The 14902-nt window shown below is 46.6% G+C and overlaps 1 protein-coding gene across 4 annotated transcripts in view; it reads right to left on the reverse strand.

The window, feature by feature from the left end:
• The window catches only part of tbc1d23 (TBC1 domain family, member 23), a 71961-nt gene that overhangs the window by 40489 nt on the left and 16570 nt on the right, over positions 1–14902 (reverse strand). For all 4 annotated transcript variants that reach the window (XM_064952680.1, XM_064952681.1, XM_064952679.1 and 1 more), the window contains exons 2-4: positions 11919–12090; positions 10270–10375; positions 3896–4103 (exon numbers count right to left, since the gene is read on the reverse strand). In XM_064952680.1, coding sequence (XP_064808752.1) covers positions 3896–4103; positions 10270–10375; positions 11919–12090 — 486 coding nt within the window. The remainder of the gene's footprint in view (positions 1–3895; positions 4104–10269; positions 10376–11918; positions 12091–14902) is intronic.

A 14902-nucleotide genomic window follows, 5' to 3' on the forward strand; every position in this document is an offset into this window, starting at 1 on the left:
AACAGTGGGTTAACTGGTCTAGGAACAGTGGGTTAACTGGTCTAGGAACAGTGGGTTAACTGCCTGTTCAGGGGCAGAACAACAGATCTGTACCAAGTCAGCTCGGGGATTCGAACTTGCAACTTTTTGGTTACTAGGCCAACACTCTAGGCTACCCTGCCGCTACCATGCTTCACTGTATGGATGGTGCCAGGTTTCCTCCAGACGTGACGCTTGGCATTCAGGTCAAAGAGTTCAATCTTGGTTTCATCAGACCAGAGAATCTTGTTCCGAATGGTCAGACTTTTGGGGACTTTTTGGCAAACTACAAGCAGGCGTTCATGTCCTTTTACTGAGGAGTGGCTTCCGTCTGGCCACTCTACCATAAAGGCCTGATTGGTGGACTACTGAAGAGATGGTTGTCCTTCTGGAAGTTTCTCCCATCTCCACAGAGGAACTCTGGAGCTCTATCAGGGTGATCATCAGGTTCTTGGTCACCTCCCTGACCAAGGCCCTTCTCCCCCGATTGCTCAGTTTGGCCGAGCAGCCAGCTCTAGGAAGAGTCTTGGTTGTTCCAAACTTCTTCCATTTAAGAATGATGGAGGCCACTGTGTTCTTGGGGGCCTTCAATACTGTAGACATTTTTTGGTACCCTTCCCCAGATCTGTGCCTCGACACAATCCTGTCTTGGAGCTCTAAGGCAGTTCCTTTGACCTCGTGGACTTATAGACACACCTTATATAGACAGGTGTGTGCCTTTTCCAATCAATTGAATTTACCACAGTTGGACTCCAATCAAGTTGTAGAAACATCTCAAGGATGATCAATGGAAACAGGATGCACCTGAGCTCAATTTCGAGTCTCATAGCAAAGGGTCTGAATACTTATGTAAATAAGTTGTTTTTTCCCCCAATAAATTTGCAAACATTTCTAAAAACCTGGTTGATTGCTGAGGATTGTCCGCGGTATATATCTATTGTAGAGGTGTGTGTCTGTCCGTGGTATATATCTATTGTAGAGGAGTGTGTCTGTCCGTGGTATATATCTATTGTAGAGGTGTGTGTCTGTCCGTGGGATATATCTATTGTAGAGGAGTGTGTCTGTCCGTGGTATATATCTATTGTAGAGGTGTGTGTCTGTCCGTGGGATATATCTATTGTAGAGGTGTGTGTCTGTCCGTGGTATATATCTATTGTAGAGGTGTGTGTCTGTCCGTGGTATATATCTATTGTAGAGGTGTGTGTCTGTCCGTGGTATATATCTATTGTAGAGGTGTGTGTCTGTCCGTGGTATATATCTATTGTAGAGGTGTGTGTCTGTCCGTGGTATATATCTATTGTAGAGGTGTGTGTCTGTCCGTGGTATATATCTATTGTAGAGGTGTGTGTCTGTCCGTGGTATATATCTATTGTAGAGGAGTGTGTCTGTCCGTGGTATATATCTATTGTAGAGGTGTGTGTCTGTCCGTGGTATATATCTATTGTAGAGGTGTGTGTCTGTCCGTGGTATATATCTATTGTAGAGGAGTGTGTCTGTCCGTGGTATATATCTATTGTAGAGGAGTGTGTCTGTCCGTGGTATATATCTATTGTAGAGGAGTGTGTCTGTCCGTGGTATATATCTATTGTAGAGGTGTGTGTCTGTCCGTGGTATATATCTATTGTAGAGGTGTGTGTCTGTCCGTGGTATATATCTATTGTAGAGGTGTGTGTCTGTCCGTGGTATATATCTATTGTAGAGGAGTGTGTCTGTCCGTGGTATATATCTATTGTAGAGGAGTGTGTCTGTCCGTGGTATATATCTATTGTAGAGGTGTGTGTCTGTCCGTGGTATATATCTATTGCAGAGGTGTGTGTCTGTCCGTGGTATATATCTATTGTAGAGGTGTGTGTCTGTCCGTGGTATATATCTATTGTAGAGGAGTGTGTCTGTCCGTGGTATATATCTATTGTAGAGGTGTGTGTCTGTCCGTGGTATATATCTATTGTAGAGGAGTGTGTCTGTCCGTGGTATATATCTATTGTAGAGGTGTGTGTCTGTCCGTGGTATATATCTATTGTAGAGGTGTGTGTCTGTCCGTGGTATATATCTATTGTAGAGGTGTGTGTCTGTCCGTGGTATATATCTATTGTAGAGGTGTGTGTCTGTCCGTGGTATATATCTATTGTAGAGGAGTGTGTCTGTCCGTGGTATATATCTATTGTAGAGGTGTGTGTCTGTCCGTGGTATATATCTATTGTAGAGGTGTGTGTCTGTCCGTGGTATATATCTATTGTAGAGGTGTGTGTCTGTCTGTGGTATATATCTATTGTAGAGGTGTGTGTCTGTCCGTGGTATATATCTATTGTAGAGGTGTGTGTCTGTCCGTGGTATATATCTATAGACTTGTAGAGGAGTGTCTGTCCGTGGTATATATCTATTGTAGAGGAGTGTGTCTGTCCGTGGTATATATCTATTGTAGAGGAGTGTGTCTGTCCGTGGTATATATCTATTGTAGAGGTGTGTGTCTGTCCGTGGTATATATCTATTGTAGAGGTGTGTGTCTGTCCGTGGTATATATCTATTGTAGAGGAGTGTGTCTGTCCGTGGTATATATCTATTGTAGAGGTGTGTGTCTGTCCGTGGTATATATCTATTGTAGAGGTGTGTGTCTGTCCGTGGTATATATCTATTGTAGAGGTGTGTGTCTGTCCGTGGTATATATCTATTGTAGAGGTGTGTGTCTGTCCGTGGTATATATCTATTGTAGAGGTGTGTGTCTGTCCGTGGTATATATCTATTGTAGAGGTGTGTGTCTGTCCGTGGTATATATCTATTGTAGAGGTGTGTGTCTGTCCGTGGTATATATTTATTGTAGAGGTGTGTGTCTGTCCGTGGTATATATCTATTGTAGAGGAGTGTGTCTGTCCGTGGTATATATCTATTGTAGAGGTGTGTGTCTGTCCGTGGTATATATCTATTGTAGAGGAGTGTGTCTGTCCGTGGTATATATCTATTGTAGAGGTGTGTGTCTGTCCGTGGTATATATCTATTGTAGAGGAGTGTGTCTGTCCGTGGTATATATCTATTGTAGAGGTGTGTGTCTGTCCGTGGTATATATCTATTGTAGAGGTGTGTGTCTGTCCGTGGTATATATCTATTGTAGAGGAGTGTGTCTGTCCGTGGTATATATCTATTGTAGAGGTGTGTGTCTGTCCGTGGTATATATCTATTGTAGAGGTGTGTGTCTGTCCGTGGTATATATCTATTGTAGAGGTGTGTGTCTGTCCGTGGTATATATCTATTGTAGAGGTGTGTGTCTGTCCGTGGTATATATCTATTGTAGAGGAGTGTGTCTGTCCGTGGTATATATCTATTGTAGAGGTGTGTGTCTGTCCGTGGTCTATATCTATTGTAGAGGTGTGTGTCTGTCCGTGGTATATATCTATTGTAGAGGTGTGTGTCTGTCCGTGGTATATATCTATTGTAGAGGTGTGTGTCTGTCCGTGGTATATATTTATTGTAGAGGTGTGTGTCTGTCCGTGGTATATATCTATTGTAGAGGAGTGTGTCTGTCCGTGGTATATATCTATTGTAGAGGTGTGTGTCTGTCCGTGGTATATATCTATTGTAGAGGTGTGTGTCTGTCCGTGGTATATATCTATTGTAGAGGTGTGTGTCTGTCCGTGGTATATATCTATTGTAGAGGAGTGTGTCTGTCCGTGGTATATATCTATTGTAGAGGAGTGTGTCTGTCCGTGGTATATATCTATTGTAGAGGTGTGTGTCTGTCCGTGGTATATATCTATTGTAGAGGTGTGTGTCTGTCCGTGGTATATATTTATTGTAGAGGTGTGTGTCTGTCCGTGGTATATATTTATTGTAGAGGTGTGTGTCTGTCCGTGGTATATATCTATTGTAGAGGTGTGTGTCTCACCGTGGGATATATTTATTCATGATGGCGTAGAAGCAGTTGTAGAGATCGGAGCGGGGCAGCTGCAGGCCCAGCAGGGGTTTGAGGAGGTGTGGCCAGGAGAGGTCAGGGGTGAAGGTGATGTTTCGGGACTTACAGTAGAACGTGATGACAGACTCTACATCAGACACCATGTCACGCCCCTCCTCCTCCGCCACGCACCCCAGCTGGTCTGGAGACAGGAAGCAGAGACACAAGGTCAGAGGTTACAGGTCCTTACACTTAGCCTCACTGTCAGGAGAAAGACAGCATGGAAACAGAGTTCAGTAAAATCATCCAGGAGTCATTTGCATCAAACCTCTCAGAGTAGGAGTGCTGATCTAGGATTTTACATCATTATGAATAAGATGACATGGACAGGGGGGGGCCTGATCCTAGATCATTATGAATAAGATGACATGGACAGGGGGGCCTGATCCTAGATCATTATGAATAAGATGACATGGACGGGGGGGCTGATCCTAGATCATTATGAATAAGATGACATGGACATGGGGGGGGGGCCTGATCCTAGATCATTATGAATAAGATGACATGGACGGGAGTGGGGCCTGATCCTAGATCAGATGACATGGACAGGGGGGCCTGATCCTAGATCATTATGAATAAGATGACATGGACGTGGGGGGGGGGGCCTGATCCTAGATCATTATGAATAAGATGACATGGACAGGGGGGGGGGGGGGGGGGCCTGATCCTAGATCATTATGAATAAGATGACATGGACGGGGGGGGGGCCTGATCCTAGATCATTATGAATAAGATGACATGGACAGGGGGGGGCCTGATCCTAGATCATTATGAATAAGATGACATGGACGGGGGGGGGGGGCCTGATCCTAGATCATTATGAATAAGATGACATGGACAGGGGGGCTGATCCTAGATCATTATGAATAAGATGACATGGACGGGGGGGGGGCCTAGATCAGATGACATGGACAGGGGGGGGCACAGAATAAGATGACTGATCCTAGATCAGATGACATGGACAGGGGGGGGGTGATCCTAGATCATTATGAATAAGATGACATGGACGGGAGTGGGGCCTGATCCTAGATCATTATGAATAAGATGACATGGACAGGGGGGGGGCTTGATCCTAGATCATTATGAATAAGATGACATGGACAGGGGGGCCTGATCCTAGATCAGATGACATGGACAGGGGGGGGGGCCTGATCCTAGATCATTATGAATAAGATGACATGGAGAGGGGGGGGCCTGATCCTAGATCAGATGACATGGACAGGGGGGGGGGCTTGATCCTAGATCATTATGAATAAGATGACATGGACAGGGGGGGGGGGTGATCCTAGATCAGAATGAATAAGATGACATGGACGGGAGTGGGGCCTGATCCTAGATCATAATGAATAAGATGACATGGACAGGGGTGGGGCCTGATCCTAGATCAGCCATCCCACCCTGATACTGGATACATATGGCCCTTAGCCAGCAGAGAACCTTTCAAGCAAATGTGTCTTGAAGAAATTGATTGAAATAAGATACTAGCAAACAAGATGCCAAAGAAAGGTCTCAGGATTGATTCTTCAACCCACTAGAACATTCTCTCCCTCAGTTTGTGTCTCTTCACTGTGGCACCATGTGCTGGCCTACTCCTGGAGGTAAGGCCTGGGGTTTTCCTGGGTTAGGCAGCAGAACTGACATGGAGACTGCTCCAGGGCTCAGCGCAGTAAAGTCAGCCCTTCATGGGGCACTGAGCCCTGGAGCAGTCTCCATGTCAGTTCTGCTGCCTAACCCACCCTGCTATCAGGCAGAGAAAGGATTGTGCAAAGCTGATGACAGCTGACAGTTTCTGCATAAGACCCAAACTGTATGAGAACCCAGCTTGTGTTTGGACTTATGTTTCTATTGTCTATTCTCAACATTACTGACCGTGCTACAGAAGACAGCATTGTGACCGAGCTACAGAAGACAGCATTGTGACCGAGCTACAGAAGAGAGCATTGTGACCGAGCTACAGAAGAGAGCATTAATGACCGAGCCACAGAAGAGGGCATTACTGACCGAGCCACAGAAGAGGGCATTACTGACCGAGCCACAGAAGAGAGCATTACTGACCGTGCCACAGAAGACAGCATTGTGACCGAGCTCCAGAAGACAGCATTGTGACCGAGCTCCAGAAGACAGCATTGTGACCGAGCTCCAGAAGACAGCATTGTGACCGAGCTCCAGAAGACAGCATTGTGACCGAGCTCCAGAAGACAGCATTGTGACCGAGCTCCAGAAGACAGCATTGTGACCGAGCTCCAGAAGACAGCATTGTGACCGAGCTCCAGAAGACAGCATTGTGACCGAGCTCCAGAAGACAGCATTGTGACCGAGCTCCAGAAGACAGCATTGTGTCCGAGCTCCAGAAGACAGCATTGTGTCCGAGCTCCAGGAGACAGCATTGTGACCGAGCTCCAGGAGACAGCATTGTGACCGAGCTCCAGAAGACAGCATTGTGACCGAGCTCCAGAAGACAGCATTGTGTCCGAGCTCCAGGAGACAGCATTGTGACCGAGCTCCAGAAGACAGCATTGTGACCGAGCTCCAGAAGACAGCATTGTGACCGAGCCCCAGAAGACAGCATTGTGACCGAGCTCCAGAAGACAGCATTGTGACCGAGCTCCAGAAGACAGCATTGTGACCGAGCCCCAGAAGACAGCATTGTGTCCGAGCTCCAGAAGACAGCATTGTGACCGAGCTCCAGGAGACAGCATTGTGACCGAGCTCCAGGAGACAGCATTGTGTCCGAGCTCCAGGAGACAGCATTGTGACCGAGCTCCAGGAGACAGCATTGTGTCCGAGCTCCAGAAGACAGCATTGTGTCCGAGCTCCAGGAGACAGCATTGTGACCGAGCTATGCAAGACAAATAATTATCCATCCTATGAATTGTCTTGAGCAGGGCAGGTAGAATATAATATACACTGAACAAAAATGTAAAGTGTTGGTCCCATGTTTCATGAGCTGAAATAAAAGATGCCAGAAATGTTCCATACGCACAAAAAGCTTATTTCAAATGTGCACAATTTAGTTTACATCCCTGTTAGTGAGCATTTCTCCTTTTCCAAGACAATCCATCGACCTGACAGATGTGGTATATCAAGAAGCTGATTAAACAATGCCACAGATGTCTCGTTTTGAGGGAGCGTGCAATTGGCATGCTGACTTCAAGAATATCCTCCAGAGCGGTTGCAAGAGAATTTAATGTTAATTTCTCTAGCACAAGCCGCCTCCAATGTAATTTTAGAGAATTTGGCGTACCGCAGGCGTCGTGTGGGCTGGCATTTTGCTGATGTCAACGTTGTGAACAGAGTGCAACATGGTGGTGGTGGGGGGGGGTTATGGTATGGGCAGCCATAAGCTAAAGACAACAAACAAAATTGCGTTTTATAAATGGCAATTTGAATGCACCGAGATACCGTGACGAGATCCTGAGGCCCATTGTTGTACCATTCATCCACCACCATCACCTCATGTTTCAGCATGATAATGCACTGCACCATGTCACACAAGGATCTGTACACATTTCCTAGAAGCTGAAAATGTCCCAGTTCTTCCATGGCTTACATACTCACCAGACATGTTACTCATTGAGCATGTTTGGGATGCTCTGGATTCACATGAGACCTAAAAATAGCTGTGCAGTGACGCTCCCCATCCAACCTGACGGAGTTTGAGAGGATCTTCAGAGAAGAATGGGAGAAACTCCCCAAATACAGGCGTGCCAAGCTTGAAGCGTCTTACCCAAAATGACTCATGGCTGTAATCGCTGCCAAAAGTGCTTCAACAAAGTACTGAGTAAAAGGTTCTGAATACTTAGGTAAATTGTCATATTTATTTATTATAATTTAGCAAAAATGTTAAAAATAAAAAAAAGTTTTTGCTTTGTCATGTGGTATTGTGTGTAGATTGATGAGGGGGGGAAAACTATTTAATCAATTTTAGAATAAGGTTGTAATGTAACAAAATGTGCAAAAAGTCAAGGGGTCTGAATACTTTCCATAGGCACAGTATATACAGTAGCAAACAAAGGTTTGGACACTTACTCATTACAGGGTTTTTCTTTATTTCTTTTACTATTTTCTACATTGTAGAATAATAGTGAAGACATCAAAACTATGAAATAACACATATGGAATCATGTAGTAACCAAAAAAGTTCTAAACAAATCAAAATATTTTTTATATTTGAGATTCTTCAAAGTAGCCACCCTTTGCCTTGATGACAGCTTTGCACACTTTTTATTTATTTTTAATTTTACCTTTATTTAACTAGGCAAGTCAGTTAAGAACAAATTCTTATTTTCAATGACGGCCTAGGAACGTTCAGGGGCAGAACAACAGATTTGTACCTTGTAAGCTCGGGGATTTGAACTTGCAACCTTTCAGTTACTAGTCCAATGCTCTAACCACTAGGCTACCCTTGCATTCTCTCAACCAGCTCCATGAGGTAGTCACCTGGAATACATTTCAATTAACAGGTGTGCCTTCTTCAAAGTTAATTTGTGGAATTTCTTTCCTTCTTAATGCGTTTGAGCCAATCAGTTTTGATGTGACAAGGCAGGGGTGGTATACAGAAGATAGCCCTATTTGGTAAAATACCAAGTCCACATTATGGCAAGAACAGCTTAAATAAGCAAAGAGAAACGACAGTCAAAATGATGGAGAAGAGATCCTAAGCAAGCTTGTCCTGGGGCTCTGTTCCCAAACACAAACAGACCCCCAGGACAGAAACACATTTAGATCCAACCAAACCATGAGAAAACAACAAGGTCAGTATTTGACACACTGAAAATAATCACACACACAAAAAAGAGTAAACCAGAATGCTACTTGGCCCTAAACAGAGAGTACACAGCGGCAGAATACCTGACCACTGTGACTGGCCCAATATTAAGGAAAGTTTTGACTATGTACAGACTCAGTAAGCATAGACTTGCAATTGAGAAAGGCCACCGTAGGCAGACCTGGCTCTCAAGAGAAGACAGACTATGTGCTCACTGACCACAAAATGAGGTGGAAACAGATGCACTTCCTAACCTCCTGCCAAATGTATGACCATATTAGAGACACATATTTCACAGATCCACAATGAATTTGAAAACAACCCGTTTTTGATAAGCTCCCATATCTACTGGGTGAAATACCACAGTGTGTATCACAGCAGCAAGATTTGTGACCTATTGCCACAAGAAAAGGGCAACCAGTGAAGAACAAACACCATTGTAAATACAATCTATATTTATGTTTATTTATTTTCCCTGTTGTACTTTAACCATTTGCACCTTGTTACAACACTGTATATAGACATATGACATTTGAAATATCTTTATTCTTTTGGATCTTCTGTGAGTGTAATATTTACTGTTAATTTATCGCTTATTTCACTTAAATAAATGCTTTGCAGAGTTCAAGTAACAGACACATCTCATCATCAACTGTTCAGAGGAGACTGCATGAATCAGGCCTTCATAGTCAAATTGCTGCATAGAAACCACTACAAAAGGACACCAATAAAAAGAGACTTGCTTGGGCCAAGAAACACGAGCAATGGATATTAGACCAGTGGAAATCTGTCCTTTGGTCCGATGAGTCCAAGTTTTAGATTTTTGGTTCCAACCGCTGTGTCTTTGTGAGACGCAGAGTAGGCGAACAGATGATCTCTGCATGTGTGGTTCCCCTCGTGAAGCATGGAGGAGGAGGTGTGATGGTGCTTTGCTGGTGACACGGTCAGTGATTTATTTACAATTCAAGGCACACTTAATTAACCAGCATGGGTACCACAGCATTCTGCAGCGATACACCATCCCATCTGGTTTGCGCTTATTGGGACTATCATTTGTTTTTTGACAGGACAATGAACCAACACACCTCCAGGCTGTGTAAGGGCTATTTGACCAAGAAGGAGAGTGATGGAGTGCTGCATTAGATGACCTGGCCTCCACAATCACCAAACCTCAACCCAATTGAGATGGCTTGGGGTGAGTTGGACCGCAGAAAACATGTGCTCAGCATATGTGGGAACTCCTTCAAGACTGTTGGAAAAGTATTCCAGGTAAAGCTGGTTGAGAGAATGCCAAGCGTGTGCCAAGCTGTTATCAAGGCAACGGGTGGCTATTTTGAAGAATCTGAAATATATTTTGATTTGATTAACACTTTTTTGGTTACTACATGATTCCATATGTATTTCATAGTTTTGATGTCTTCAATATTATTTTACAATGTAGAAAATAGTAACATCCCTGGACCTTGAATGAGTCAGTGTGTCCAAACCTTTGACTGGTACTGTATATATAACATAGATACTGTATGTAACAGTCACTCACCAATGAGCTGCTGGCAGCGGGTGTGTATAAGGTTCTGTTCTGGAAGATCCAGGACTCCATCCCACGAGGACAGACTGTCTCCTTTACCTTCCACATTCAGCGCAATCTGACAAAACACACCAACTAGTCGGTAGCTGACAGACAGGACCAGATCGTCAGTTGGTAGCTGACAGACAGGACTAGATCGTCAGTTGGTAGCTGACAGACAGGACCAGATCGTCAGTTGGTAGCTGACAGACAGGACCAGATCGTCAGTTGGTAGCTGACAGACAGGACTAGATCGTCAGTTGGTAGCTGACAGACAGGACCAGATCGTCAGTTGGTAGCTGACAGACAGGACCAGATCGTCAGTTGGTAGCTGACAGACAGGACCAGATCGTCAGTTGGTAGCTGACAGACAGGACCAGATCGTCAGTTGGTAGCTGACAGACAGGACCAGATCGTCAGTTGGTAGCTGACAGACAGGACCAGATCGTCAGTTGGTAGCTGACAGACAGGACCAGATCGTCAATTGGTAGCTGACAGTTACCCCAACACACAGGAGGAGACAGACTGGGAAACTACTGAGAACCACTGATGGCTCAGAGTTGTTCCCGGACAGGTAAACCTCCTGGCTCTAGCTATGAGATATGCTCAGTACTCAGTCTATGCTTGTCTTCTGTTCTCATCATTGAGCAGCTAATCAACAGTGGAGTGGTGTCTGCTAACGTTGGGGGTCAACAAACCAATTATCAGCTAAACAGATTAGAGATGTCCCCCCTCCCTAGTCCCTCCCTCACCCTCTGACCCCCCCCCCCCCTACCTAGTCCCTCACCCTCTGACCCCCCCTCCCTGGACCCTCACCCTCTGACCCTTCTACACCCCTCCCCTGTCCCTCACCCTCTGACCCCCCACCCCCACCCTGGACACTCACCCTCTGACCCCCCCCCGGACCCTCACCCTCTGACCCTTCTACACCCCTCCCTGTCCCTCACCCTCTGACCCCCCCACACCCTCCCTAGTCCCTCACCCTCCAACCCCCCTGCCTGGTCCCTCACCCTCTGACCCCCCCATGCCCTCCCTAGTCCCTCACCCTCCAACCCCCCTCCCTGGTCCCTCACCCTCTGACCCCCCCACCCCCTCCCTAGTCCCTCATCCTCCGACCCCCCTCCCTGGTCCCTCACCCTCTGACCCCCCCACCCCCTCCCTAGTCCCTCACCCTCCGACCCCCCTCCCTGGTCCCTCACCCTCTGACCCCCCCATGCCCTCCCTAGTCCCTCACCCTCCGACCCCCCCACCCCCTCCCTAGTCACACTCCTTCCCTGGTCCCTCACCCTCTGACCCCCCCTCCCTGGTCCCTCACCCTCTGACCCCCCTCCCTGGTCCCTCACCCTCTGACCCGCCAACCCCTTCCTTAGTCCCACCCCATTCCTAGTTCCATCTCATCCCTAATCAAATCAAATCAAATCAAGCTTTATTTATACAGCACATTTCAGACATGGAAAGCAACTCAACGTGCTTTACAGGAAAAATATATATAAAATCAATCCCACCCCCTGACCACCCCCTCACCCTGACCACCCCCTCTGACCCCCTCCCATTCTATCCCTAGTCTAATTCCTCCCCCTCTGTTACGGTAGGCCGAACCCACGAACCCTGACCTCGCTCACCTTCCACAGCTTGGCTCTCTGCTGGGCTGGTAGCTCCTGGACTCGAATAACCTCCCCGGCCTCTTCCCCATCCAGCCCCAGCCCTCCCCCCAACCCCAGCTCCCCCTGTATGTCCATCTCTAGCTCCAGGTCAGAGCCTCCAGAGTCCAGGGCCTCAGCCAGATCCTGATCCCTGCAGGACAGAGAAACAGCAACACTATCAGAACGACATCTTTTTAGGGCAATGTTGCAAGACAGCACAAAGAACAAGACAGGACAGCTCAGACAGCAACACAGGTCAGCGCAGAGAACAATACAGGTCAGCGCAGAGAACAATACAGGTCAGCGCAGAGAACAAGACAGGTCAGCGCAGAGAACAAGACAGGTCAGCGCAGAGAACAATACAGGTCAGCGCAGAGAACAATACAGGTCAGCGCAGAGAACAAGACAGGTCAGCGCACAGAGCAAGACAGGTCAGCGCACAGAGCAAGACAGGTCAGCGCACAGAGCAAGACAGGTCAGACAGCAACACAGGACAGCTTAGAGAACAAGACAGGTCAGCGCAGAGAACAAGACAGGTCAGACAGCAATACAGGTCAGCTCAGAGAACAAGACAGGTCAGCGCAGAGAACAAGACAGGTCAGCTCAGAGAACAAGACAGGTCAGCTCAGAGAACAAGACAGGTCAGCTCAGAGAACAAGACAGGACAGACAGCAACACAGGACAGCTCAGAGATCAAGACAGGTCAGCTCAGAGAACAAGACAGGTCAGCTCAGAGAACAAGACAGGACAGACAGCAACACAGGTCAGCTCAGAGATCAAGACAGGTCAGCGCAGAGAACAAGACAGCAACACAGGTCAGCTCAGAGAACAAGACAGGTCAGCTCAGAGAACAAGACAGGTCAGCTCAGAGAACAAGACAGGTCAGCTCAGAGAACAAGACAGGTCAGCTCAGAGAACAAGACAGGACAGACAGCAACACAGGACAGCTCAGAGATCAAGACAGGACAGGTAATAAAGCAAGAGAAAACAGGACACAAAACAAGACAGGACACAGAACAAGACAGGTCAGGACACAGAACAAGACAGGTCAGGTCAGAGACCCAGACAGGACAGAGACCCAGACAGGACAGAGACCCAGACAGGACAGAGACCCAGACAGGACAGAGACCCAGACAGGACAGCTCAGAAAGCATGACAGGACAGCTCAGAAAGCATGACAGGACAGGTCAGACAGCAACACAGGACAGGACAGAGAGACAAACACTGAACTGTTTAAACCCTACATTTTTCAGCAACGTCAATAACACTTCAATACTGATATGCTATTTGTTTGACTACTGTTTCATCTGTATACAGGGCTTTTTCAAATGTCACGAGGACGAGTCTATTTCTGTCACCACTGAGCATTCCACACATTCCAATGTAAATCAAAGCATCAGCCACAACCTGAACATTCAGTTTACAGCATGTGTCTGTCTCCCTGCTCGCCAACAGATACTTTACTACCGTCACATTTACTACCGTCACATTAAAAGAGATGACAAGGGATTGGTGGGATCTCTTTCATATAGTAACTGATAGGTATTGGAATCTGATAATACGATAGGTAAGCAGCTCAAAAGAATCAGATTGCTCAACAGAACAAGAGGAGTGGTCAAAGTCCCCTGCTGTTACCATGGTATCCAGGCTGCCTGACCCGAGCAGTAGTAAGGCTAGGCTAGAAACAGTAGGCTCCATTGACTTCCTGTATCAAATATGGTCTGCAGTAACTAATAGATTTTGGAATCTGATAGGTATTTGTACTTATTATGGATCCCCACAACTCTTCCTGGTGTTCGACAAAACGTAGGCCTTTTATACAATTTTTAAAACATTACAATACATTCATTGCAGAATTCACAACACACTACGTGTGATTCCCTCCCTGTTCCATAAGGTGTATTTTTAACTGTTTTTAAATCTGATTCTACCGCTGCATCAGTTACCTGATGTGGAATAGAGTTCCATGTAGTCATGGCTCTATGTAGTACTGTGGAATAGAGTTCCATGTAGTCATGGCTCTATGTAGTACTGTGGAATAGAGTTCCATGTAGTCATGGCTCTATGTAGTACTGTGGAATAGAGTTCCATGTAGTCATGGTTCTATGTAGTACTGTGGAATAGAGTTCCACGTAGTCATGGCTCTATGTAGTACTGTGGAATAGAGTTCCATGTAGTCATGGCTCTATGTAGTACTGGGGAATTTACATTTACATTTAAGTCATTTAGCAGACGCTCTTATCCAGAGCGACTTACAAATTGGTGAATTCACCTTCTGACATCAGTGGAACAGCCACTTTACAATAGTGCATCTAAATCATTTAAGGGGGGGTGAGAAGGATTGCTTTATCCTATCCTAGGTATTCCTTGAAGAGGTGGGGTTTCAGGTGTCTCCGGAAGGTGGTGATTGACTCCGCTGTCCTGGCGTCGTGAGGGAGTTTGTTCCACCATTGGGGGGCCAGAGCAGCGAACAGTTTTGACTGGGCTGAGCGGGAACTGTACTTCCTCAGTGGTAGGGAGGCGAGCAGGCCAGAGGTGGATGAACGCAGTGCCCTTGTTTGGGTGTAGGGCCTGATCAGAGCCTGGAGGTACTGCGGTGCCGTTACCCTCACAGCTCCGTAGGCAAGCACCATGGTCTTGTAGCGGATGCGAGCTTCAACTGGAAGCCAGTGGAGACAGCGGAGGAGCGGGGTGACGTGAGAGAACTTGGGAAGGTTGAACACCTCCGGGCTGCGGCGTTCTGGATGAGTTGTAGGGGTTTAATGGCACAGGCAGGGAGCCCAGCCAACAGCGAGTTGCAGTAATCCAGACGGGAGATGACAAGTGCCTGGATTAGGACCTGCGCAGCTTCCTGTGTGAGGCAGGGTCGTACTCTGCGGATGTTGTAGAGCATTAGAGTTCCATGTAGTCATGGCTCTATGTAGAGTGCTGTGGAATAGAGTTCCATGTAGTCATGGCTCTAT

This window comes from Oncorhynchus masou, chromosome 31, assembly GCF_036934945.1.
Source record: "Oncorhynchus masou masou isolate Uvic2021 chromosome 31, UVic_Omas_1.1, whole genome shotgun sequence".
NCBI classification, from domain to species: Eukaryota; Metazoa; Chordata; class Actinopteri; order Salmoniformes; family Salmonidae; genus Oncorhynchus; species Oncorhynchus masou.